Source organism: Lepisosteus oculatus, unplaced genomic scaffold (genome assembly GCF_040954835.1).
Source record: "Lepisosteus oculatus isolate fLepOcu1 unplaced genomic scaffold, fLepOcu1.hap2 HAP2_SCAFFOLD_665, whole genome shotgun sequence".
Classification (NCBI taxonomy): Eukaryota; Metazoa; Chordata; class Actinopteri; order Semionotiformes; family Lepisosteidae; genus Lepisosteus; species Lepisosteus oculatus.
Genome location: NW_027168219.1, coordinates 25,272 through 52,229, shown reverse-complemented (window position 1 = coordinate 52,229; position 26,958 = coordinate 25,272). Strand labels below are relative to the sequence as shown.

General features: G+C 53.7%; 2 protein-coding genes, 1 long non-coding RNA gene and 1 pseudogene across 8 annotated transcripts in view; 2 read left to right on the top strand and 2 right to left on the bottom strand.

The window, feature by feature from the left end:
• Window positions 1-42: 42 nt before the first annotated feature.
• Window positions 43-12,725, top strand: LOC138233325 (complement C4-like). Its single transcript, XM_069186617.1, has 12 exons — window positions 43-230; window positions 602-661; window positions 1,599-1,689; window positions 2,499-2,694; window positions 4,356-4,446; window positions 4,551-4,625; window positions 5,048-5,150; window positions 5,361-5,450; window positions 6,626-6,718; window positions 8,382-8,465; window positions 11,611-11,743; window positions 12,431-12,725. Exons 1-12 carry the CDS (start codon window positions 147-149, stop codon window positions 12,573-12,575), a joined length of 1,245 nt encoding a protein of 414 aa, XP_069042718.1. The 5' UTR covers window positions 43-146; the 3' UTR covers window positions 12,576-12,725.
• Window positions 225-1,442, bottom strand: LOC138233330 (U1 small nuclear ribonucleoprotein 70 kDa-like; annotated as a pseudogene).
• LOC138233326 (uncharacterized) lies at window positions 9,359-11,614 on the bottom strand. Its single transcript, XR_011187446.1, has 4 exons — window positions 10,186-11,614; window positions 10,033-10,109; window positions 9,649-9,956; window positions 9,359-9,496 (listed from the first exon to the last, which is right to left on the bottom strand). It is a non-coding gene; the product is annotated as an uncharacterized lncRNA (long non-coding RNA).
• A 4,201-nt stretch (window positions 12,726-16,926) lies between the features above and the next one.
• Window positions 16,927-26,958, top strand: part of LOC138233327 (uncharacterized) — a gene marked incomplete at its 3' end in the record, with an annotated part of 34,491 nt that continues 24,459 nt past the window's right edge. For 3 of the 6 annotated variants that reach the window (XM_069186618.1, XM_069186620.1, XM_069186621.1), the window contains 3 exon segments: window positions 16,928-17,148; window positions 22,604-22,755; window positions 25,871-26,029. 6 annotated transcript variants of the gene reach the window in all.

The window sequence follows — 26,958 nt, the reverse complement described above, 5'->3', positions numbered from 1 at the left end:
TGTGAGGAGTGTCTCTGGGGTCTGTGTGAGGGTCTGGACTCCTCTCTCTGGATCATTGTCTCCCTCTCTAGGACACTATCCTGGCTCTGGAAGCTCTCACCCGGTACGACCTGAGCCGCGGTCGCCCGCCCCCCCCAAAAGTGGAGATGGAGTTCACCGTCCCGGGCCGGGCGGAGACAGAGAAAGTGTCCATCTTCAAGAAGGGCGAGTGCGTGGAGGAGGACCTGAAGGTAGAGGAGAGGGAGAGGGAGTAGAACTCGTTGGGGGGGGGGGTCCGAGGAGGCCCGGGTGGTGCCGCCTGTCCTGGCTGTCGCGTGGAAGAGAACAAGGTCAAAGTTCATGGACATGTCGTGATGAAGCCCCGCCTTCCCAAATCCTGATTGGGTAATAATGGACCCCCCCCCCATCTGCCTTGCTATTGGTTAATCTTCCCGTCAGTCATAGTTCAGGACGCATTGTAATAAAGCCCGCCTTCCTAAATCGTGATTGGACGGTAACGCACCCCAGCTGCTTTCTGGTTGGCTGCGTCTCGGTGCCTTGTCTCGGTCCGCGAGTCACCTGCTCTGCTGTCTCGTGTCTCCTCTCCCTCCCCGCGTCGCAGAGGCTGGTGGGAAACGAGATCCGCGTTCGGGCCAATGGAGAGGGGCTGGCCAAGCTGCAGGTGAGGAGCCCTGCTGCTCCTGTCCCGGAGGCAGAGACAGCGGAGTTCTCTCTCTCTCTCTCCTCTCTCTGTCCTGTCTCTCCCCTCTCTGTCCCCTGTGTCTCCTCTCTCTCTCTCTCCTCTCTCTGTCCTGTCTCTCCCCTCTCTGTCCCCTGTCTCTCCTCTCTCTCTCTCTCCTCTCTCCTGTCTCTCCCCTCTCTGTCCCCTGTCTCTCCTCTCCTGTGTCTCCTCTCTCTCTCTCCTCACTTCAGTTTCTCCCCTCTCTGTCCCCTGTCCGCGCTCTCTCCTGTCTCTCCTCACTTCAGTCTCTCCCCTCTCTGTCCCCTGTCTCTCCTCTCCCCTCTCTGTCCCCTGTCCGCACTCTCTCCTGTCTCTCCTCACTTCAGTCTCTCCCCTCTCTGTCCCCTGTGTCTCCTCTCTCCTCTCTCCTGTCTGTCCCCTGTCTCTCCTCTCTCTCCCCTCTCTGTCCCCTGTCTCTCCTCTCTCTCCCCTCTCTGTCCCCTGTCTCTCCTCTCTCTCTCTCTCCTCTCTCCTGTCTCTCCCCTCTCTGTCCCCTGTCCGTGCTCTCTCCTGTCTCTCCTCTCTCTCTCCCCACTTCAGTCTCTCCCCTCTCTGTCCCCTGTCCGCGCTCTCTCCTCTCCTGTGTCTCCTCTCTCTCTCTCCTCACTTCAGTCTCTCCCCTCTCTATCCCCTGTCCGCGCTCTCTCCTGTGTCTCCTCTCTCTCTCCTCACTTCAGTCTCTCCCCTCTCTGTCCCCTGTCCGCGCTCTCTCCTGTGTCTCCTCTCTCTCTCCTCACTTCAGTCTCTCCCCTCTCTGTCCCCTGTCCGCGCTCTCTCCTCTCCTGTGTCTCCTCTCTCTGTCCCCTGTCCCCTGTCTCTCCTCTCCTGTGTCTCCTCTCTCTCTCTCTCACACTGCCTTCTCCCCTCTCCCCACTAGGTGGTGAAGGTCTACCACACGCTGGACACAGAGCAGTCCTGCCAGCGCTTGGCGCTGAAGGTGCAGGTGGAAGGAAAGGTCACCTACACAGGTGAGACCGGCCCCCCTGACCCCCATTACTGACAGCACCATGCCGGGGAGACACAGGCCAGAGGGGCCAGGCTGACAGCTTCGACAGCTTGTTCCCCACCCCCACCCCCCTCTGTGTACAGAGGAGCCTCCTGTCCTGACTGGACACACACTCACACACCCTGGACAGGACACCAGTCCATCACAGGACACACACACACACTCACACACCCTGGACAGGACACCAGTCCATCACAGGACATACACACACACTCACACACCCTGGACAGGACACCAGTCCATCACAGGACATACACACACACTCACACACCCTGGACAGGACACCAGTCCATCACAGGACACTCACACACCCTGGACAGGACACCAGTCCATCACAGGACACTCACACACCCTGGACAGGACACCAGTCCATCACAGGACACACACACACACTCACACACCCTGGACAGGACACCAGTCCATCACAGGACACACACACACACACACACACACAGGACACACACACACACACACACACACACACACACACAGGACACACATCAGGGCCAGTTTTCCCAGAAGCCCATTAAACCACCTGCATGTCTTTGGACTGTGGGAGGAAACTGGAGCCCACAAGGAGAGCACGCAGATTCCACACAGACGGCACCCCAGGTCCGGAATTGAACCCGGGGCCCCAGCGCTGTGACGCAGCAGCGCTGACCCCTGTGTCGGCCATTATCATAGCAACGTGTAGCTGCAGTTCCCCCGCCAAGCCTGGACAGAGTTGGGGGGCGCTGTTTCTCACTGGAACGTGCCCTGCTGCTTTGTCAGAGGAGGTGCTGGAAGACTACAGCGCCTATGAAGATTACGGGCCGGCGGCCAAGCCGGAGGGAGAAGCGAGACGCAGGAAGAAGAGGGAAGAGCCTCTGTCCGAGATCGAGTGGTTCGACGCTCGCACCCGGCGCCGGCGAGACACAGGGCAGAGTGATAAACCCCCAGCAGCCTTCACTTACACTGTCTGCATCAGGTACTGCTTCCGGCAGGGTCTGTTCTGGCTGTTCATACTCTGTGTGAGGAGTGTCTCTGGGGTCTGTGTGAGGGTCTGGACTCCTCTCTCTGTGTGAGGAGTGTCTCTGGGGTCTGTGTGAGGGTCTGGACTCCTCTCTCTGTGTGAGGAGTGTCTCTGGGGTCAGTGTGAGGGTCTGGACTCCTCTCTCTGTGTGAGGAGTGTCTCTGGGGTCTGTGTGAGGGTCTGGACTCCTCTCTCTGTGTGAGGAGTGTCTCTGGGGTCTTTGCGAGGGTCTGGACTCGTCTCTCTGTGTGAGGAGTGTCTCTGGGGTCTGTGTGAGGGTCTGGACTCCTCTCTCTGTGTGAGGAGTGTCTCTGGGGTCTGTGTGAGGGTCTGGACTCCTCTCTCTGTGTGAGGAGTGTCTCTGGGGTCTTTGCGAGGGTCTGGACTCGTCTCTCTGTGTGAGGAGTGTCTCTGGGGTCTGTGTGAGGGTCTGGACTCCTCTCTCTGTGTGAGGAGTGTCTCTGGGGTCTGTGTGAGGGCCTGGACTCCTCTCTCTGTGTGAGGGGTGTCTCTGGGGTCTGTGTGAGGGTCTGGACTCCTCTCTCTGTGTGAGGAGTGTCTCTGGGGTCTGTGTGAGGGTCTGTGCTCCTCTCTCTGTGTGAGGAGTGTCTCTGGGGTCTGTGTGAGGGTCTGTGCTCCTCTCTCTGTGTGAGGAGTGTCTCTGGGGTCTGTGTGGGGGTCTGGACTCCTCTCTCTGTGTGAGGAGTGTCTCTGGGGTCTGTGTGAGGGTCTGGACTCCTCTCTCTGTGTGAGGAGTGTCTCTGGGGTCTGTGTGAGGGTCTGGACTCCTCTCTCTGTGTGAGGAGTGTCTCTGGGGTCAGTGTGGGGGTCTGGACTCCTCTCTCTGTGTGAGGAGTGTCTCTGGGGTCTGTGTGGGGGTCTGGACTCCTCTCTCTGTGTGAGGAGTGTCTCTGGGGTCTGTGTGGGGGTCTGGACTCCTCTCTCTGTGTGAGGAGTGCCTCTGGGGTCTGTGTGAGGGTCTGGACTCCTCTCTCTGTGTGAGGAGTGCCTCTGGGGTCTGTGTGAGGGTCTGGACTCCTCTCTCTGTGTGAGGAGCGTCTCTGGGGTCTGTGTGAGGGTCTGGACTCCTCTCTCTGTGTGAGGAGTGCCTCTGGGGTCTGTGTGAGGGTCTGGACTCCTCTCTCTCTGTGAGGAGTGTCTCTGGGGTCTGTGTGAGGGTCTGGACTCCTGTCTCTGTGTGAGGAGTGTCTCTGGGGTCTGTGTGAGGGTCTGGACTCCTCTCTCCGTGTGAGGAGTGTCTCTGGGGTCTGTGTGAGGGTCTGGACTCCTCTCTCTGTGTGAGGAGTGTCTCTGGGGTCTGTGTGAGGGTCTGGACTCCTCTCTCTGTGTGAGGAGTGTCTCTGGGGTCTGTGTGAGGGTCTGGACTCCTCTCTCTGTGTGAGGAGTGTCTCTGGGGTCTGTGTGAGGGTCTGGACTCCTCTCTCTGTGTGAGGAGTGTCTCTGGGGTCTGTGTGAGGGTCTGGACTCCTCTCTCTGTGTGAGGAGTGTCTCTGGGGTCTGTGTGAGGGTCTGGACTCCTCTCTCTGTGTGAGGAGTGTCTCTGGGGTCTGTGTGAGGGTCTGTGTTAATGTCTCCGTGTTCTCTCTCTGCCTCAGCCATGACCCCAGTATGAATCTCTCAGGGATGGCCATCGTCGACATCACTCTCCTGAGCGGGTTTGAGGTCGACACGGAAGATCTGGACAAGGTCTGTGCTTTCCGTCTGTGTGAATGTCCTCTCTCTCTGCGCGCCGCCAGGTTCCTCTGTATCTGTAACCCCACCCCTCCCCTCTCTCTCTGTCTCTGTCGCAGCTGAAGGACCTGTCGGATCAGTACATCAGCCACTACGAGACGACGCAGGGACGGGTCCTGCTGTACTTCGACGAGGTCAGGCTGGCCGGCAGAGACAGCCCGTTAGCATGTTGACGCAGCTCCCCGCCTGAACCACATGGACAGACGTCCTAGAATCAGGACAGACTGAGCTCTGAGCTCTGAGCTCTGAGCTCTCTCTGTCTCTCTCTGTCTCTCTCTGTCTCTCTCTGTCTCTCTCTGTCTCTCTCTGTCTCTCTCTGTCAATTCAATCCAAGGTGCTTTATTAGCATGACCGATGGGTACAATCAGTGTTGCCACAGCAAATAAAAATAATACAATTATTTTTATAGACATATTACAGACTTTTACAACAGAGACATATCCTCAAATATTGATATATACTGTAGACAGATGGAGCATTACTGGGAGACAGGCTCACTGCTGCTCAGGCTGGGACAGGAGATCACTATCACTTCTGTCTCCGTCTGTCCCTGCAGGTCCCTGTCCTGGAGGACTGTGTTCAGTTCGGGGCCCGACAGACCGTCCCCATCGGCCTGGTCCAGCCGGCCTCTGCTACCTTTTACGACTACTACGAGCCAGGTAGTGGACGCCTGTCTCTCTCCGGCCAGTCCCAGCCAGTCCCAGTGAGCCTCAGCCGTCCTCCGGTCTGTCCCCAGTGAGCCTCAGCCGTCCTCCGGTCTGTCCCCGGTCAGGCTCAGCCGTCCTCCGGTCTGTCCCCAGTCAGGCTCAGCCGTCCTCCTGTCTGTCCCCAGTGAGCCTCAGCCGTCCTCCTGTCTGTTTCTCTGTCAGGGCGCAGGTGTACCGTGTTCTACAGCGCCCCCCGGAGGAGCGCCATGGTGTCCACCCTGTGCTCGGGCGAGGTCTGCCAGTGTGCGGAAAGTGAGTGCAGTCCGTCCCCTCTGTCACCCTCCTGCGTCCTGCGTCTCTGTCTCTGTCTCCCCCTGCTGGTGCTGCTGTTCCCCAGTCACAGCCTGTACTGGTGCTGCTGTTCCCCAGTCACGACCTGTTACTGGTGCTGCTGTGTCCCAGTCACACCCTGTTACTGGTGCTGCTGTGTCCCAGTCAGCCTTTACTGGTGCTGCTGTTCCCCAGTCACAGCCCGTACTGGTGCTGCTGTTCCCCAGTCACACCCCGTACTGGTGCTGCTGTGTCCCAGTCACAGCCTGTACTGGTGCTGCTGTTCCCCAGTCACAGCCTGTTACTGGTGCTGCTGTGCCCCAGTCACAGCCTGTTACTGGTGCTGCTCTGTCCCAGTCAGCCTGTACTGGTGCTGCTGTGCCCCAGTCACACCCTGTTACTGGTGCTGCTCTGTCCCAGTCAGCCTGTACTGGTGCTGCTGTGCCCCAGTCACAGCCTGTTACTGGTGCTGCTGTGCCCCAGTCACAGCCTGTTACTGGTGCTGCTGTGCCCCAGTCACAGCCTGTTACTGGTGCTGCTGTGCCCCAGTCACAGCCTGTACTGGTGCTGCTGTTCCCCAGTCACAGCCTGTACTGGTGCTGCTGGCCCCAGTCACAGCCTGTACTGGTGCTGCTGTGCCCCAGTCACACCCTGTACTGGTGCTGCTCTTCCCCAGTCACAGCCTGTACTGGTGCTGCTCTTCCCCAGTCACAGCCTGTACTGGTGCTGCTGTGCCCCAGTCACACCCCGTACTGGTGCTGCTCTGTCCCCAATCACAGCCTGTACTGGTGCTGCTCTTCCCCAGTCACAGCCTGTACTGGTGCTGCTGTGCCCCAGTCACAGCCTGTACTGGTGCTGCTGTGCCCCAGTCACAGCCTGTACTGGTGCTGCTGTGCCCCAGTCACACCCTGTTACTGATGCTGCTGTTCCCCAGTCACACCCTGTTACTGATGCTGCTGTTCCCCAGTCACACCCTGTTACTGGTGCTGCTGTGCCCCAGTCACAGCCTGTACTGGTGCTGCTCTTCCCCAGTCACAGCCTGTACTGGTGCTGCTGTGCCCCAGTCACACCCTGTTACTGATGCTGCTGTGCCCCAGTCACACCCTGTACTGGTGCTGCTGTCCCCAGTCACACCCTGTACTGGTGCTGTGTTTCAGAGCCCTGCTACAAGGAGAGGAAGAGCTACGACACCGAGGTCTCGAAGAAGACCAGAGTAGATCACGCCTGCTACTTCCCCACTGTGCAGTACGGTGAGTGTGCACACCCGCACAGCTACACAACAGACACAGATTCTCACACACACAGCTACACAACAGACACAGAGATACAGACTCACACCCACAGATGCACAAGAGACACAGATTCTCACACACACAGCTACACAACAGACACAGAGATACAGACTCACACCCACAGATGCACAAGAGACACAGAGAGATACAGATTCTCACACACACACACAGCTACACAACAGAGATACAGACTCACACCCACAGATGCACAAGAGACACAGATTCTCACACACACACACAGCTACACAACAGAGATACAGACTCACACCCACAGATGCACAAGAGACACAGATTCTCACACACACACACAGCTACACAACAGAGATACAGACTCACACCCACAGATGCACAAGAGACACAGATTCTCACACACACACACAGCTACACAACAGAGATAGACTCACACCCACAGATGCACAAGAGACACAGATTCTCACACACACACAGCTACACAACAGAGATACAGACTCACACCCACAGATGCACAAGAGACACAGATTCTCACACACACACACAGCTACACAACAGAGATACAGACTCACACCCACAGATGCACAAGAGACACAGATTCTCACACACACACACAGCTACACAACAGAGATACAGACTCACACCCACAGATGCACAAGAGACACAGATTCTCACACACACACACAGCTACACAACAGAGATAGACTCACACCCACAGATGCACAAGAGACACAGATTCTCACACACACACACAGCTACACAACAGAGATAGACTCACACCCACAGATGCACAAGAGACACAGATTCTCACACACACACACAGCTACACAACAGAGATAGACTCACACCCACAGATGCACAAGAGACACAGATTCTCACACACACAGCTACACAACAGACACAGAGATAGACTCACACACACAGATGCACAAGAGATACAGATTCTCACACACACAGCTACACAACAGACACAGAGATACAGACTCACACCCACAGATGCACAAGAGACACAGAGAGATACAGATTCTCACACACACACAGCTACACAACAGACACAGAGATACAGACTCACACCCACAGATGCACAAGAGACACAGAGAGATACAGATTCACACACACACAGCTACACAACAGACACAGAGATACAGACTCACAAGAGACACAGAGAGATACAGATTCACACACACACACAGCTACACAACAGACAGAGATACAGATTCACACCCACACCCACAGATGTGCAAGAGATACAGAGATACAGATTCACACACACACACAGCTACACAACAGACACAGAGATACAGACTCACACACACACACCCACAGATGCACAAGAGATACAGAGTCACAAACACAGATACACAAGAGAGACACAGAGATACAGGCACACACACTCAGATAAACAACAGACACACAGAGGTACAGGCACACTCACAAACACAGCTACACAACAGACACAGATTCACAATAGACACATAACAGACACAAATACACAACAGATTCCCTGTCTCCCAGAGTGTGGACACAGTGGGGTCCCCTGTCTCCCAGAGTGTGGACACAGTGGGGTCCCCTGTCTCCCAGAGTGTGGACACAGTGGGGTCCCCTGTCTCCCAGAGTGTGGACACAGTGGGGTCTCTCCATGTCTCCTCAGGTTACACAGTGGAGGTCGTCAATGTGTCCCAGGTCAGTAACTTTGAGAAGTACCAGGCCACGGTGATCAGCGTCCTCAGAGCCAGTGAGTATCCCGCCCCTGTCCCTGTCCCTGTCCCAGTCCCTGTCCCAGTCCCTGCCGGTGCTCGTGAGACCGGGCGCTACGAGACTGGCCCAGCAGAGGGCAGCAGAGACAGAATTGACTTTCCTGTGGCGCTGGGTCAGGCCCTCGTCCCGACACCTCCACACACACACCCGCCCCGTGGTGGAAGGTGTCTGGGCCCTGAGCTGTCTGAGCAGCAGCCTGTGCGACCTCTGTGACGGCCTCCATGAGCTCTTGACGTGAAGGCTGGGACTGTTGGCCCTTCGTTTGCTCGTCTGCGGGCAGCACGTTTGCGCCGTTGTACTTTTCCGACAATCACTCTGCATTCTCATCTCGCCTCTGACGGCCACGACCACTCTGATCTCTCCGTCTGCGTTCTCCGAGACGGTTTTCCCAACTCCTACATCAGAAAGACCACCGAGAATAAAATTATCCTGCAGCTAGGATCACACCTTCCCTCTTCCCTTAACGACAGACTACTGTTCTTTTAAATTTTCTCCGTTCATTGGAGGTTTCATTTCACACCTCTCTGCACCCATTCTGACTTCACACCTCTTGATGGGCCTCTCTGTCTGTCCCCTGCTCCCGCCTCTCACTCCTCCTCTCTCCCACCTCTCCTGACTCCACACCTCTTGATGGGCCTCTCTGTCTGTCCCCTGCTCCCGCCTCTCACTCCTCCTCTCTCCCACCTCTCCTGACTCCACACCTCTTGATGGGCCTCTCTGTCTGTCCCCTGCTCCCGCCTCTCACTCCTCCTCTCTCCCACCTCTCCTGACTCCACACCTCTTGATGGGCCTCTCTGTCTGTCCCCTGCTCCCGCCTCTCACTCCTCCTCTCTCCCACCTCTCCTGACTCCACACCTCCTGATGGGCCTCTCTGTCTGTCCCTGCTCCCGCCTCTCACTCCTCCTCTCTCCCACCTCTCCTGACTCCACACCTCTTGATGGGCCTCTCTGTCTGTCCCCTGCTCCCGCCTCTCACTCCTCCTCTCTCCCACCTCTCCTGACTCCACACCTCCTGATGGGCCTCTCTGTCTGTCCCTGCTCCCGCCTCTCACTCCTCCTCTCTCCCACCTCTCCTGACTCCACACCTCTTGATGGGCCTCTCTGTCTGTCCCTGCTCCCGCCTCTCACTCCTCCTCTCTCCCACCTCTCCTGACTCCACACCTCTTGATGGGCCTCTCTGTCTGTCCCCTGCTCCCGCCTCTCACTCCTCCTCTCTCCCACCTCTCCTGACTCCACACCTCTTGATGGGCCTCTCTGTCTGTCCCCTGCTCCCGCCTCTCACTCCTCCTCTCTCCCACCTCTCCTGACTCCACACCTCTTGATGGGCCTCTCTGTCTGTCCCCTGCTCCCGCCTCTCACTCCTCCTCTCTCCCACCTCTCCTGACTCCACACCTCTTGATGGGCCTCTCTGTCTGTCCCCTGCTCCCGCCTCTCACTCCTCCTCTCTCCCACCTCTCCTGACTCCACACCTCCTGATGGGCCTCTCTGTCTGTCCCTGCTCCCGCCTCTCACTCCTCCTCTCTCCCACCTCTCCTGACTCCACACCTCTTGATGGGCCTCTCTGTCTGTCCCCTGCTCCCGCCTCTCACTCCTCCTCTCTCCCACCTCTCCTGACTCCACACCTCCTGATGGGCCTCTCTGTCTGTCCCTGCTCCCGCCTCTCACTCCTCCTCTCTCCCACCTCTCCTGACTCCACACCTCTTGATGGGCCTCTCTGTCTGTCCCTGCTCCCGCCTCTCACTCCTCCTCTCTCCCACCTCTCCTGACTCCACACCTCTTGATGGGCCTCTCTGTCTGTCCCCTGCTCCCGCCTCTCACTCCTCCTCTCTCCCACCTCTCCTGACTCCACACCTCTTGATGGGCCTCTCTGTCTGTCCCCTGCTCCCGCCTCTCACTCCTCCTCTCTCCCACCTCTCCTGACTCCACACCTCCTGATGGGCCTCTCTGTCTGTCCCCTGCTCCCGCCTCTCACTCCTCCTCTCTCCCAGCCTTTGTTCTCCTGCTACTTTACCTCTGCCTACTGCCCTGTCTCTCTCACACCTGAAGAAGGCTCCACGGTTTATTCAGCAGGGAATAAACCTATTACTCGTTCCTTTGCAGCCTACGCATGCTGACGCAGCTGCCCAACTGTATAAACCTCTGCACATTTTGCGCACGTTTATCGTTTTGACAGCGATGGTGATAGTCACGTTTGGCACACACACACCTATGTATTTATTTATTTTTAGTTATTTTGTCGTCTTTTGTTTTATAACCACTCTGATGTCTGTTTTTGCTCATCTTGGGCCGCACTGCTGTAACACATCAGTTTCCCTGCGGGATTAATGAAGTATTATCCGTCTGTCTCAATATCCGCGATCCTTCCGGTATATTCCGGCGCAGTGCCTCGGGGCGTTCCCTCAGGCCCCAGCAGCCGGTCGAGCAGTGGGCCTGTGAATCCTGTTCTCAGCCACAGATATCAAGGGTTTTTAGTCCTGAACTGGTAGAGTAAGGGACCCGCCCTGCTGTGTTCTTGTCCCAGAAGGTGAAGTGTTCTTTGTAGGCAGGTAGAGGAAAGAGCCCATCTGACCGGGTTTCACACAGCAAACAGGATTCATGCGTCCTGTCTGCAGGGGAAAGGAACGTGTATCAACCAGGATATATACAGTCCCTTGCCCAGAATAGGGAAGTAGGTTAGTGTGAGTCTTGAGCTCTCGAACCCTGGCAGCCCTGATGAGTCTTGAGCTCTTGAACCCTGGCAGCCCTGATGAGTCTTGAGCTCTCGAACCCTGGCAGCCCTGATGAGTCTTGAGCTCTCGAACCCGGGCAGCCCTGATGAGTCTTGAGCTCTCGAACCCGGGCAGCCCTGATGAGTCTTGAGCTCTCGAACCCTGGCAGCCCTGAGGAGTCTTGAGCTCTCGAACCCTGGCAGCCCTGAGGAGTCTTGAGCTCTCGAACCCTGGCAGCCCTGAGGAGTCTTGAGCTCTCGAACCCTGGCAGCCCTGATGAGTCTTGAGCTCTCGAACCCGGGCAGCCCTGATGAGTCTTGAGCTCTCGAACCCGGGCAGCCCTGATGAGTCTTGAGCTCTCGAACCCGGGCAGCCCTGTGACTGACCGCGTCGCCCCTCCTGCTCTGCGTTTCAGACAGCGATGAGGGCGTGGCCCCGGGCGCCATCAGGACCTTCGCCAAGAGGAATCAGTGTAAAGGGGAGCTGAAGGCCGGCAAGAAGTACCTGATCATGGGCAACGATGGGCTAACAACTGACACCCGCGGCCAGTAAGTCCTGTGTGAGGGGTGTCTCTGGGCTCTGTGTGAGGGTCTGGGCTCCTCTCTCTGTGTGAGGATTGTCTCTGGGGTCTGTGTGAGGGTCTGGGCTCCTCTCTCTGTGTGAGGAGCGTCTCTGGGGTCTGTGTGAGGGTCTGGGCTCCTCTCTCTGTGTGAGGAGTGTCTCTGGGGTCTGTGTGAGGGTCTGGACTCCTCTCTCTGTGTGAGGAGTGTCTCTGGGGTCTGTGTGAGGGTCTGGACTCCTCTCTCTGTGTGAGGAGTGTCTCTGGGGTCTGTGTGAGGGTCTGGGCTCCTCTCTCTGTGTGAGGATTGTCTCTGGGGTCTGTGTGAGGGTCTGGGCTCCTCTCTCTGTGTGAGGAGCGTCTCTGGGGTCTGTGTGAGGGTCTGGGCTCCTCTCTCTGTGTGAGGAGTGTCTCTGGGGTCTGTGTGAGGGTCTGGACTCCTCTCTCTGTGTGAGGAGTGTCTCTGGGGTCTGTGTGAGGGTCTGGACTCCTCTCTCTGTGTGAGGAGCGTCTCTGGGGTCTGTGTGAGGGTCTGGACTCCTCTCTCTCTGTGTGAGGAGTGTCTCTGGGGTCTGTGTGAGGGTCTGGACTCCTCTCTCTGTGTGTCTCTGGGGTCTGTGTGAGGGTCTGGACTCAGTTGTACTCTGTAACCCAGTTTCTCTACGTCCTCTCCCAGCCTCCAGTACCTGTTGGACTCTGTCTCCTGGGTGGAGGAGCTGCCGGACTTCGGCTCGAAGTGCGACGCCAAGCGCTACAGGCGGTACTGCGACGAGATGAAAGGGTTCCTCGCGGACTACCAGATCGACGGCTGTAAGCAGTGATCCCCGCGGAGCGCACCGGGCGGCACAACCTGTCTGTCGACTTGGGCACCACCGCACAGCACTGTCTGTCTGCCACAGCCCCCCAGCACAGCGCCGGCACCGGTCACCCACACAGGCGTCTCGGGAATAAAGTCTTCACCATGAAAACAACGTCTTAGGTCCATCAGTCCACACAGTCCACACCGTGTGTCTAATCATGCTCACTCTGCACTGAGAGAGAGGGGGGTTCATACACACACACTGACTGGACACTCCAGTACATGAACACTGCACTGAGAGAGAGAGGGGTTCATACAGACACACTGACTGGACACTCCAGTACATGAACACTGCACTGAGAGAGAGGGGTTCATACACACACACTGACTGGACACTCCAGTACATGAACACTGCACTGAGAGAGAGAGGGGTTCATACAGACACACTGACTGGACACTCCAGTACATGAACACTGCACTGAGAGAGAGAGGGGTTCATACACACACACTGACTGGACACTCCAGTACATGAACACTGCACTGAGAGAGAGAGGGGTTCATACACACACACTGACTGGACACTCCAGTACATGAACACTGCACTGAGAGAGAGAGGGGTTCATACACACACACTGACTGGACACTCCAGTACATGAACACTGCACTGAGAGAGAGAGGGGTTCACACACACACACTGACTGGACACTCCAGTACATGAACACTGCACTGAGAGAGAGAGGGGTTCATACAGACACACTGACTGGACACTCCAGTACATGAACACTGCACTGAGAGAGAGAGACTCTTTTCAAACATGTCATTTTCTCTTGATTCTGTTATTCGAAAGCAGTTTTTCCCCTGTTCATTAGCTGAATTTATTACACCTGGGACTGTGTCAGCAGTTGGAGTCTCTCTCGCTCACACACACACACACACGCAGAGAGTCCTGTGATCCGTCTCTCTCTATCCGGCTGGGAGTCCAGAAATATCACAAACAGTAAAACTGCAATGACATCACCCCCTGCTGGCCCGGGAGGACGGCAGGCGATGAGGTCATGGGTGGAATGTGACCCCTTCTGTGTGAGGTCGCTGGAGCCCGGCAACTGCATCGTTTCCATGGAGCAGAGTCGGCACGGCAACAGGCTCATTACCTCATCCCTGTTTCATACTCCCTTGTTCCTTCCTTCCACTTATCTCCTCTCTCTCTCTCTCTCTCTCTCTCTCTCTCACTGTGTCTCCTGTCCTGCTGTGTGTGTTTATGACTGAGGGGCTCTGTGATCTCTCTCCCTCTCTCTGTGTCTCCTGTCCTGCTGTGTGTGTTTATGACTGAGGGGCTCCCTGTGCTCTCCTCTCTCTCTCACTGTGTCCCCTGTCGTGCTGTGTGTGTTTATGACTGAGGGACTCCCTGTGCTCTCCTCTCTCTCTCACTGTGTCCCCTGTCCTGCTGTGTGTGTTTATGACTGAGGGACTCTGTGGTCTCCTCTCTCTCTCTGTGTCTCCTGTCCTGCTGTGTGTGTTTATGACTGAGGGGCTCCCTGTGCTCTCCTCTCTCTCTCACTGTGTCCCCTGTCCTGCTGTGTGTGTTTATGACTGAGGGGCTCTGTGATCTCTCTCCCTCTCACTGTGTCCCCTGTCGTGCTGTGTGTGTTTATGACTGAGGGACTCCCTGTGCTCTCCTCTCTCTCTCACTGTGTCCCCTGTCCTGCTGTGTGTGTTTATGACTGAGGGACTCTGTGGTCTCCTCTCTCTCTCTGTGTCTCCTGTCCTGCTGTGTGTGTTTATGACTGAGGGGCTCCCTGTGCTCTCCTCTCTCTCTCACTGTGTCCCCTGTCGTGCTGTGTGTGTTTATGACTGAGGGGCTCTGTGATCTCTCTCCCTCTCACTGTGTCCCCTGTCCTGTTGTGTTTGTTTATGACTGAGGGGCTCCCTGTGCTCTCCTCTCTCTCTCACTGTGTCCCCTGTCGTGCTGTGTGTGTTTATGACTGAGGGGCTCTGTGATCTCTCTCCCTCTAACTGTGTCCCCTGTCCTGTTGTGTTTGTTTATGACTGAGGGACTCCCTGTGATCTCCTCTCTCTCTCTCTGTGTCCCCTGTCCTGTTGTGTTTGTTTATGACTGAGGGACTCCCTGTGCTCTCCTCTCTCTCTCTGTGATCTCCTCTATCTCACTGTGTGTGTTTATGACTGAGGGGCTCCCTGTGCTCTCCTCTCTCTCTCTGTGATCTCCTCTATCTCACTGTGTGTGTTTATGACTGAGGGGCTCCCTGTGCTCTCCTCTCTCTCTCTGTGATCTCCTCTATCTCACTGTGTGTGTTTATGACTGAGGGGCTCCCTGTGCTCTCCTCTCTCTCTCTGTGTCTCCTGTCCTGTTGTGTGTGTTTATGACTGAGGGACTCCCTGTGATCTCCTCTCTCTCTCTGTGTCTCCTGTCCTGTTGTGTGTGTTTATGACTGAGGGACTCCCTGTGCTCTCCTCTCTCTCTCTGTGTCTCCTGTCCTGTTGTGTGTGTTTATGACTGAGGGACTCCCTGTGATCTCCTCTCTCTCTCTGTGATCTCCTCTATCTCACTGTGTGTGTTTATGACTGAGGGGCTCCCTGTGCTCTCCTCTCTCTCTCTGTGTCTCCTGTCCTGTTGTGTGTGTTTATGACTGAGGGACTCCCTGTGATCTCCTCTCTCTCTCTGTGATCTCCTCTATCTCACTGTGTGTGTTTATGACTGAGGGGCTCCCTGTGCTCTCCTCTCTCTCTCTGTGTCTCCTGTCCTGTTGTGTGTGTTTATGACTGAGGGACTCCCTGTGATCTCCTCTCTCTCTCTGTGATCTCCTCTATCTCACTGTGTGTGTTTATGACTGAGGGGCTCCCTGTGATCTCCTCTCTCTCTCTGTGTCTCCTGTCCTGCTGTGTGTGTCTATGACTGAGGGACTCTGTGATCTCCTCTCTCTCTCTGTGATCTCCTCTATCTCACTGTGTGTGTTTATGACTGAGGGGCTCTGTGATCTCCTCTCTCTCACTGTGTGTAGCAGTGGTGTAGAAGCTGTGTGTAGAAACACTGCCGATGAGCTCAGAGACGCTGTGCAGATGTCTGAGAGGAGCGCCGTGATTCTCTGTCCCTGGGGACGCGGTGTCAGGCCACATCTGTAAATACTCTGCGTCTCTCGCATTCCTGCACGAGCGCCCCACTCGGCAGCCACCCCGACATCAGCACAACACAGCACAACACGGGCCGGGCCGGGCCGGGCCGGACACTGCCCCCTCACCCTCTCTTCCTCACAGCCCTGCTGGATCCACACTGTACTTATACTTCACTGTGTGTGTCAGGACGGCACTAGACAGCGCATTGTGTCTTTATTGTGTGTGTACACTGGGTGTGTGTCAGGATGTCACTATACATTGTGTCTTTATTGTGTGTGTACGCTGGGTGTGTGTCAGAATGTCAGTATACATTGTGTCTTTATTGTGTGTGTACACTGTGTGTGTGTCAGAATGTCAGTATACATTGTGTCTTTATTGTGTGTGTACACTGTGTGTGTGTCAGGATGTCAGTATACATTGTGTCTTTATTGTGTGTGTACACTGTGTGTGTGTATTGCGTGTACACTGGGTGTGTGTCAGAATGTCAGTATACATTGTGTCTTTATTGTGTGTGTACACTGTGTGTGTGTGTATTGCGTGTACACTGGGTGTGTGTCAGAATGTCAGTATACATTGTGTCTTTATTGTGTGTGTACACTGTGTGTGTGTGTATTGCGTGTACACTGGGTGTGTGAGAGAGCGATGGAGTCCCAACACATTCCAGACCCCTCACGTCACGTCACGCACCATCTGAGAAGCTCATTAATTACCTCCCTAACGAGCACCAGCCCTCGTTAAAGCCCAGGCCTGCGCAGGCAGCGCTGCTCTGGCCTGACCTGGGCTCGTTTCGATGTGCAAGACTTCCTCTGGGCCCACTGGACTGACCCCCCCGTCTCCCTGTCCCTCTGCCCGTCTCCCTGGCACTCTCTCTGTCCCTCTGTCTCCCTGTCCCTGTCTCTCTGTGCCTCCCTCTGTCCTTCTGTCTCTCTGTCCCTCTGCCCGTCTCCCTGTCACTCTCTCTGTCACTCTGTCTCCCACTCCCTGTCTCTCTGTGCCTCCCTCTGTCCCTCTGTCTCTCTGTCCCTCTGCCCGTCTCCCTATTACTCTCTCTGTCCCTCTGTCTCCCAGTCCCTGTCTCTCTGTGCCTCCCTCAGTCCCTCTGCCTCTCTGTCCCTCTGCCTGTCTCCCTGTCACTCTCTTTGTCCCTCTGCCTGTCTCCCTGTCACTATCTCTGTCCCTCTGCCCGTCTCCCTGCCACTCTCTGTCCCTCTGTCTCCCTGTCACTCTCTCTGTCCCTCTGCCTGTCCCTCTGTGCCTCTGTATCTCTTTCCCTCTGCCTGTCCCTCTGTCCCTCTGCCTGTCTCCCTGTCTCTCTCTTTCCCCCGGAGGGACACATCAGACAGATGTGTCTCCTCTCGGGTGGAAACTGGGCACAGACCGCCGGCCTCCATCTTGGCTCCGGCGTGCTGCCCGTCGAGGGGAATCGGACAGAGGGAGGGGGCGTCCATTCTGGCTCTGGTGTCGAGGTGTGTGTGTGTGTGTGTGTGCACGCGCGCCTACCGTGCCTGTTTCCTGTGCTGTATGTGTTTGCGCGCCTGTGTTGTGTTTGCGTCTCCATGCTGCTGCAGGGGCCCCCTGGCCCCCGGGAGCCGGGAGCAGGAAACTGGGCAGAGAGCGCTGGCGGCCATGTTGGCTCCAGTTCAAGGCTCTGTTCTGGAGAGAGCTGAGGGAAGCAGGTGTCCGCTTGGGCTCCAGTCCACGCTGGATCTGGTTTTGGTGGTGGTGGTGGTTGTTTTTTGTTGTGAGCATTATTTTTAGGCTTCTCCGGTTCGAAACAGCAGCCCCCTGGGAAGTGTTTGGATAGCGTGAGAGAGAGAGAGAGAGACGGATAGCCGCATCCCGAGCTGTGGGAAGAGAGAAGAGGCTCAGGGATGGCGGAGGAGCTGGGTCTGGGAAGACACTGAGGAAACTGACACTGATCCAACATGATTACCATACAGTATACTGTTAACTGTGGTACACAGTGTTATAGTGCTGCATACAGTATTATTATAGTACAGTGTAGTCTAGTACACAGTGTTATAGTGCTGTATACAGTATTATAGTACAGTGTACTCTGTAGTACACAGTGTTGTAGTGCTGCATACAGTATTATTATCGTACAGTGTAGTCTAGTACACAGTGTTATAGTGCTGTATACAGTATTATAGTACAGTGTAGTCTGTAGTACAGTGTTATAGTGCTGTATACAGTATTACAGTACAGTGTAGTCTGTAGTACAGTGTTATAGTGCTGTATACAGTATTACAGTACAGTGTAGTCTGTAGTACAGTGTTATAGTGCTGTATACAGTATTATAGTACAGTGTAGTCTGTAGTACACAGTGTTGTAGTGCTGTAGTACAGTATTATAGTACAGTGTAGTCTGTAGTACACAGTGTTGTAGTGCTGCATACAGTATTATTATAGTACAGTGTATTCTGTAGTACAGTGTTATAGTGCTGTATACAGTATTATTATAGTACAGTGTAGTCTGTCGTACACAGTGTTATAGTGCTGTATACAGTATTATAGTACAGTGTAGTCTGTAGTACAGTGTTGTAGTGCTGTATACAGTATTATTATAGTACAGTGTAGTCTGTAGTACACAGTGTTGTAGTGCTGTATACAGTATTATAGTACAGTGTAGTCTGTAGTACACAGTGTTATAGTGCTGCATACAGTATTATTATAGTACAGTGTATTCTGTAGTACAGTGTTGTAGTGCTGTATATAGTATTATAGTACAGTGTAGTCTGTAGTACACAGTGTTGTAGTGCTGTATACAGTATTATAGTACAGTGTAGTCTGTAGTACAGTGTTATAGTGCTGTATACAGTATTATAGTACAGTGTAGTCTGTAGTACAGTGTTGTAGTGCTGTATATAGTATTATAGTACAGTGTAGTCTGTAGTACACAGTTATAGTGCTGTATACAGTATTATAGTACAGTGTAGTCTGTAGTACAGTGTTATAGTGCTGTATACAGTATTATAGTACAGTGTAGTCTGTAGTACACAGTTATAGTGCTGTATACAGTATTATAGTACAGTGTAGTCTGTAGTACAGTGTTATAGTGCTGTATACAGTATTATAGTACAGTGTAGTCTGTAGTACAGTGTTGTAGTGCTGTATATAGTATTATAGTACAGTGTAGTCTGTTGTACAGTGTTATAGTGCTGTATACAGTATTATAGTACAGTGTAGTCTGTAGTACAGTGTTGTAGTGCTGTATACAGTATTATTATAGTACAGTGTAGTCTAGTACACAGTGTTATAGTGCTGTATACAGTATTATAGTACAGTGTAGTCTGTAGTAGTGTTATAGTGCTGTATACAGTATTATTATAGTACAGTGTAGTCTGTAGTACACAGTGTTGTGCTGTATACAGTATTATAGTACAGTGTAGTCTGTAGTAGTGTTATAGTGCTGTATACAGTATTATTATAGTACAGTGTAGTCTGTAGTACACAGTGTTATAGTGCTGTATACAGTATTATTATAGTACAGTGTAGTCTAGTACACAGTGTTATAGTGCTGTATACAGTATTATAGTACAGTGTAGTCTGTGGTACAGTGTTATAGTGCTGTAGTACAGTATTATAGTACAGTGTAGTCTGTGGTACAGTGTTATTGTGCTGTATACAGTATTACAGTACAGTGTAGTCTGTAGTACAGTGTTATAGTGCTGTAGTACAGTATTATAGTACAGTGTAGTCTGTAGTACAGTGTTATAGTGCTGTATACAGTATTATTATAGTACAGTGTGGTCTGTAGTACACAGTGTTATAGTGCTGCATACAGTATTATTATAGTACAGTGTAGTCTATAGTACACAGTGTTGTAGTGCTGTATGCAGTATTATAGTACAGTGTAGTCTGTAGTACACAGTGTTATAGTGCTGTATACAGTATTATAGTACAGTGTAGTCTGGAGTACAGTGTTATAGTGCTGTATACAGTATTATTACAGTACAGTGTAGTCTGTAGTACACAGTGTTATAGTGCTGTATACAATATTATAGTAGTGTAGTCTGTAGTACACAGTGTTATAGTGCTGTATACAGTATTATTATAGTACAGTGTAGTCTAGTACACAGTGTTATAGTGCTGTATACAGTATTATAGTACAGTGTAGTCTGTGGTACAGTGTTATAGTGCTGTAGTACAGTATTATAGTACAGTGTAGTCTGTGGTACAGTGTTATTGTGCTGTATACAGTATTACAGTACAGTGTAGTCTGTAGTACAGTGTTATAGTGCTGTAGTACAGTATTATAGTACAGTGTAGTCTGTAGTACAGTGTTATAGTGCTGTATACAGTATTATAGTACAGTGTGGTCTGTAGTACACAGTGTTATAGTGCTGCATACAGTATTATTATAGTACAGTGTAGTCTATAGTACACAGTGTTGTAGTGCTGTATACAGTATTATAGTACAGTGTAGTCTAGTACACAGTGTTATAGTGCTGTATACAGTATTATAGTACAGTGTAGTCTGGAGTACAGTGTTATAGTGCTGTATACAGTATTATTACAGTACAGTGTAGTCTGTAGTACACAGTGTTATAGTGCTGTATACAATATTATAGTAGTGTAGTCTGTAGTACACAGTGTTATAGTGCTGTATACAGTATTATTATAGTACAGTGTAGTCTGTAGTACACAGTGTTATAGTGCTGTATACAGTATTATAGTACAGTGTAGTCTGTAGTACAGTGTTATAGTGCTGTATACAGTATTATTACAGTACAGTGTAGTCTGTAGTACACAGTGTTATAGTGCTGTATACAGTATTATTATAGTACAGTGTAGTCTGTAGTACACAGTGTTATAGTGCTGTATACGGTATTATAGTACAGTGTAGTCTGTAGTACACAGTGTTATAGTGCTGTATACGGTATTATAGTACAGTGTAGTCTGTAGTACAGTGTTGTAGTGCTGTATACAGTATTATTATAGTACAGTGTAGTCTGTGGTACAGTGTTACAGTGCTGTATACAGTATTATTATAGTACAGTGTAGTCTGTAGTATAGTGTTGTAGTGCTGTATACAGTATTATTATAGTACAGTGTAGTCTGTAGTACAGTGTTACAGTGCTGTACTGCTGTATTATGATGTGTATTACAGTAGGGTGTAGTGTAGTTTGCAGTATACTGCATGTACACAGTGTCGAAGGTGATCTCTTCTCCAGTCTGTGGTCCAGCCCCTCAGACTCCAGGTCTCGCGCTTGGTCAGATTCACACTTACAAGCTGTTCTCCTGGACACCTCGTACTCAGAAGCTGGGGAGCAAGTTCTAGTAAAAATAACCCTCCAGATGTTTTACAGTTTGCTGCAGCAATGAGTTTCACATCTGTGAGGAAACTGTGAGCACAATGGATCATCAACCACTGTCAAACACATGTGAGCCAGAAAGATCACACTGTACGTGCAGTACTGCCTCTGTACATGTAGGAGAACTACCGTCAACTGTACAGCACAACTGTATGACCCCTCTCTCTCTCAGGGCAGTGTTCATGTACTGGAGTGTCCAGTCAGTGTGTGTGTATGAACCCCTCTCTCTCTCAGTGCAGTGTTCATGTACTGGAGTGTCCAGTCAGGGTGTCTGTATGACCCCTCTCTCTCTCAGTGCAGTGTTCATGTACTGGAGTGTCCAGTCAGTGTGTCTGTATGAACCCCTCTCTCTCTCAGTGCAGTGTTCATGTACTGGAGTGTCCAGTCAGGGTGTCTGTATGAACCCCTCTCTCTCTCAGTGCAGTGTTCATGTACTGGAGTGTCCAGTCAGTGTGTCTGTATGAACCCCTCTCTCTCTCTCAGTGCAGTGTTCATGTACTGGAGTGTCCAGTCAGGGTGTCTGTATGAACCCCTCTCTCTCTCAGTGCAGTGTTCATGTACTGGAGTGTCCAGTCAGTGTGTCTGTGTGAACCCCTCTCTCTCTCAGTGCAGTGTTCATGTACTGGAGTGTCCAGTCAGTGTGTGTGTATGAACCCCTCTCTCTCTCAGTGCAGTGTTCATGTACTGGAGTGTCCAGTCAGTGTGTGTGTATGAACCCCTCTCTCTCTCAGTGCAGTGTTCATGTACTGGAGTGTCCAATCAGTGTGTCTGTATGAACCCCTCTCTCTCTCAGTGCAGTGTTCATGTACTGGAGTGTCCAGTCAGGGTGTCTGTATGAACCCCTCTCTCTCTCAGTGCAGTGTTCATGTACTGGAGTGTCCAGTCAGGGTGTCTGTATGAACCCCTCTCTCTCTCAGTGCAGTGTTCATGTACTGGAGTGTCCAGTCAGTGTGTCTGTGTGAACCCCTCTCTCTCTCAGTGCAGTGTTCATGTACTGGAGTGTCCAGTCAGTGTGTGTGTGTGAACCCCTCTCTCTCTCAGTGCAGTGTTCATGTACTGGAGTGTCCAGTCAGTGTGTGTGTATGAACCCCTCTCTCTCTCAGTGCAGTGTTCATGTACTGGAGTGTCCAGTCAGTGTGTCTGTATGAACCCCTCTCTCTCTCAGTGCAGTGTTCATGTACTGGAGTGTCCAGTCAGTGTGTCTGTATGAACCCCTCTCTCTCTCAGTGCAGTGTTCATGTACTGGAGTGTCCAGTCAGGGTGTCTGTATGAACCCCTCTCTCTCTCAGTGCAGTGTTCATGTACTGGAGTGTCCAGTCAGTGTGTGTGTATGAACCCCTCTCTCTCTCAGTGCAGTGTTCATGTACTGGAGTGTCCAGTCAGGGTGTGTGTATGAACCCCTCTCTCTCTCAGTGCAGTGTTCATGTACTGGAGTGTCCAGTCAGTGTGTGTGTGTGAACCCCCCTCTCTCTCAGTGCAGTGTTCATGTACTGGAGTGTCCAGTCAGTGTGTGTGTATGAACCCCTCTCTCTCTCAGTGCAGTGTTGGTGTACTCTAGTGTGAATCGTGGTGATCTGTGCTGACCCCTGTCTTCCTCTCTTGGCTAGTGATCGGTGGCCCAGATCTGCACTTTCACCGAGCTGCCAAGCGGAGGATGAGGCGGGACTTCCTGTAGACGTCCTCCAGTCCGTCAGCAGGCATGGGAAGAGGGGCGGTGTCGGCGATGTCACCGGCCCGGTCTGCGCCCCTGGGGAGGCAGGTGAGTTTCTCCTCCTGCCTGACGGACGGGCCGGCAGCTCTGGACACGTGCGGGTCCCCTGCAGGAGGCTCTTCTGTACACAGAGGGGGGTGGGGGTGGGGAACAGGCTGCCCAGCCCTGTGGTTGAAGCCGATACCCTGGCTTCTCTCCAGACACAGCTGGGTGAGCTCCTCCAGTCAGGACAGGAGGCTCTTCTGTACACAGAGGGGGGCGGGGGTGGGGAACAGGCTGCCCAGCCCTGTGGTTGAAGCCGATACCCTGGCTTCTCTCCAGACACAGCTGGGTGAGCTCCTCCAGTCAGGACAGGAGGCTCTACTGTACACAGAGGGCGGTGGGGGTGGGGAACAAGCCGATACCCTGGCTGCTCTCCAGACACGGCTGGGTGAGATCGTGGGATCAGTCAGGTACTGAGTACCAAACGTGTCAGATGTGCCGAATGGATGCTCCCTGTTTCTGTTGTGGGTCTGCCGTGCTGTCGGAGAGATCTCGTTTCTTCCTTCGGATGAGCCTGAGCCGGGACAGGCGGAGAGAGCGAGAGAGTGTAGCGTCTCTGCGGGGAAGGGGGTGTGTCCGTGAGGGAGGGGGGCTCGTGTTCCTGGACAGGGCAGGGGGGGGTCTGTGCTGCTCTGAAGTCAGAGGCTCTGGTTTGTCAATTTTCACTGTCCCAGCGTAGCCTGGAAGAACATCAAGAAACAGCAGACTGACTACAAACAGGTCTATCACCCCTCTGAGAGACACTGCAGGACATGAACACTGAGAGAGAGAGGGGTTCATACAGACACACTGACTGGACACTCCAGTACATGAACACTGCACTGAGAGAGAGAGGGGTTAATACACACACACTGACTGGACACTCCAGTACATGAACACTGCACTGAGAGAGAGAGGGGTTCACACACACACACTGACTGGACACTCCAGTACATGAACACTGCACTGAGAGAGAGAGGGGTTCACACAGACACACTGACTGGACACTCCAGTACATGAACACTGCACTGAGAGAGAGAGGGGTTCATACAGACACACTGACTGGACACTCCAGTACATGAACACTGCACTGAGAGAGAGGGGTTCATACACACACCCTGACTGGGGAAGGTTGGGGCGGAGGAGGTTATAACCTCAGAGGAAACAGGTCTTCCTTCTTGCGTGTGGGGAGGCCTGACGTGTTTGATCTGGGGGGGGGCTGTTGTGCTCGGGGGAGCAGTGAAAGAGTGCCGTTGTGCTCGGGGGACGGGGGACGGGCTGCTCTCGGCGTGAAAGAGCCCCATTCAGAAAAGGAGGACAGGAATGTGAGGAGTCCCGCCTGCGGATCGCCAGGCTCCGAATTAAAGAAAATATTTGCCCGCCTGCGCCGGGCCGGGCTGGGCTGGGCTGGGCTGAGCGCCGCGGCCCCAGGACACTGCCCGCTGCTTGTGTTGGACCGCAGGGCAGCTGAGCACAGGCCTGGTCTGTGCACACTCCCCTCCATCACTCCTCCTCTCTCTCTCTCTCTCCTCCTCATCACTCCTCCTCTCTCTCTCCTCCTCCTCTCCCTGTCTCTATCTGTTCTCTTCTCTCCTCATCACTCCTCCTCTCTCTCTCCTCCTCTCCCTGTCTCCTCCTCTCTCTCTCTCTTTATCTGTTCTCTTCTCTCCTCTCCCTCTCTCCTCTCCCTGTCTCCTCTCTCTCTCTCTCTCTCCTCCTCTCCCTGTCTCTCTCTTCATCACTCCTCCTGTCCCTCTCCTCCTTCTCTCCATCCTCATCTCTCCTCCTTCTCTTCCTCATCTCTCCTCCTCTCTCTCTCCTCCTCTCTCGGGCTGGGACAGGGTGAACCCCAGGGGTGTCTGGGAATTTCCTGACGTGTCCCCACACCTGTGCAATGCTGGGATGGTTTTTGGGGTGCGCACCCCACACAGTCTGTCCGTGTGTGTGTCAGACAGTCGCCCCTGCAGGATCGGAAAGGCCCCAGAGACCCCCCTCCCTCTCTCCCAGTCCCTCCAGCAACAGCTGAAACTGCAGAAAATTGAAAAATAAATAAGATGAGAGTGAATAAGGGCATTGACTCCGTCCTGAACCACTGGCAGGGGATCACAGGCAGAGAGGAGCTGCAGGGACTGAGGGGCTGTGTGTCTCACAGGGAGAGAGGAGAGCACAGCAGGACAGGAGGCACAGTGAGAGAGAGAGGAGCACAGGGAGTCCCTCAGTCATAAACACACACAGCAGGACAGGAGACACACAGAGAGAGAGGAGAGCACAGGGAGCCCCTCAGTCATAGACACACACAGCAGGACAGGAGACACATAGAGAGAGAGAGGAGATCACAGGGAGTTCCTCAGTCATAGACACACACAGCAGGACAGGAGACACAGAGAGAGAGAGGAGAGCACAGGGAGCCCCTCAGTCATAGACACACACACAGCAGGACAGGAGACACAGTGAGAGAGAGAGGAGATCACAGGGAGTTCCTCAGTCATAGACACACACAGCAGGACAGGAGGCACAGTGAGAGAGAGGAGAGCACAGGGAGTCCCTCAGTCATAGACACACACAGCAGGACAGGAGGCACAGTGAGAGAGAGGAGAGCACAGGGAGTCCCTCAGTCATAGACACACACACAGCAGGACAGGAGACACAGTGAGAGAGAGGAGAGCACAGGGAGCCCCTCAGTCATAAACACACACAGCAGGACAGGAGACACAGTGAGAGAGAGGAGAGCACAGGGAGTCCCTCAGTCATAGACACACACACAGCAGGACAGGAGGCACAGTGAGAGAGAGAGGAGAGCACAGGGAGCCCTTCAGTCATAGACACACACAGCAGGACAGGAGACACAGTGAAGTGCAGAAGTACAGGTTTCTAAATCGCTCGGCCCTTCGGCAGTGCAGGTTATCTACACGCGGAGCGTCCTACAGATCAGAGAGTTTTCCAGAACACGGTTTCACCCCTGCGGGACGTGTAAAAACACTGCATGACATCACGGAGACCGGGGGAGAGCGAGCAGGGAGCAGGCATTTTTGGAGAATGAGAAAGTTTTTCATTTACTGCTCCCTCTCTCTCTCTCTCCTCTCTCTCCTCCCTCCCCTCCCTCTCCCTGCTCTCCCTCCCTGCTTCTCTCATTCAATCACAGACTCTGAGAGCCGAGTGACAGACAGACAGGCAGGCAGGCAGGCAGGCAGACAGGCAGACGACCTGCGACACACAGGCAGACAGGCAGGCGACCTGCGACACACAGACAGAGAGGGAGAGAGAGAGAGAGACACCTCCAACACGGTCCACTCCGTCCCAGGTAAGACCTCTTCTCCTCGGAGAGACGCAGACAGACAGCCGCCTGGGGGGCAGAGAGTGAGACAGCCGGGCAGTCAGGCCGACCGGGATGAGGACGTCTCCTCCTCTTGCTCGCTGTCCTGGAGACAGGAGACTGCTGGATCGGACACTGGTGCAGAGAGAGATACAGTACCTGCAGAGGGAGAGGGAGAGAGAGACGGGCACTCAGGCAGAGGGGTCTGGTCGTGGCTCAGGGAGAGAGAGACGGGCAGTCAGGCAGAGGGGTCAGGTAGAGAGAGATGGGCAGACAGACAGAGGGGTCTGGTAGAGAGAGATGGGCAGACAGACAGAGGGGTCTGGTCGTGGCTCAGGGAGAGAGAGATGGGCAGACAGACAGAGGGGTCTGGTAGAGAGAGATGGGCAGGCAGACAGAGGGGTCTGGTCGTGGCTCAGGGAGAGAGACGGGCACTCAGGCACAGGGGTCTGGTCGAGAGAGATGGGCAGACAGACAGAGGGGTCTGGTCGTGGCTCAGGGAGAGAGACGGGCACTCAGGCACAGGGGTCTGGTCGTGGTTCAGGGAGAGAGACGGGCGGTCAGACAGAGGGGTCTGGTCGTGGCTCAGGGAGAGAGAGACGGGCACTCAGGCACAGGGGTCTGGTCGTGGCTCATGGAGAGAGAGACGGGCAGTCAGACAGAGGGGTCTGGTCGTGGCTCAGGGAGAGAGACGGGCAGTCAGGCCGAGGGGTCAGGTAGAGAGAGATGGGCAGACAGACACAGGGGTCTGGTCGTGGCTCGGGGAGAGAGAGACGGGCAGACAGACAGAGGGGTCTGGTCGTGGCTCGGGGAGAGAGAGAGACGGGCAGTCAGGCAGAGGGGTCTGGTCGTGGCTCAGGGAGAGAGAGACGGGCAGAAGCTGTGAGATCGGTGCTGTCACTCACAGACGGCAGACC

Coding starts and splice junctions, on each gene's coding strand:
- LOC138233325 (XM_069186617.1), top strand. CDS start 147: ATGGAGTTCACCGTCCCGGGCCGGGCGGAGACAGAGAAAGTGTCCATC. Junction 4,626..5,047: donor TCCTGCTGTACTTCGACGAG/GTCAGGCTGGCC, acceptor CTGTCCCTGCAG/GTCCCTGTCCTGGAGGACTG. Junction 8,466..11,610: donor GATCAGCGTCCTCAGAGCCA/GTGAGTATCCCG, acceptor TCTGCGTTTCAG/ACAGCGATGAGGGCGTGGCC.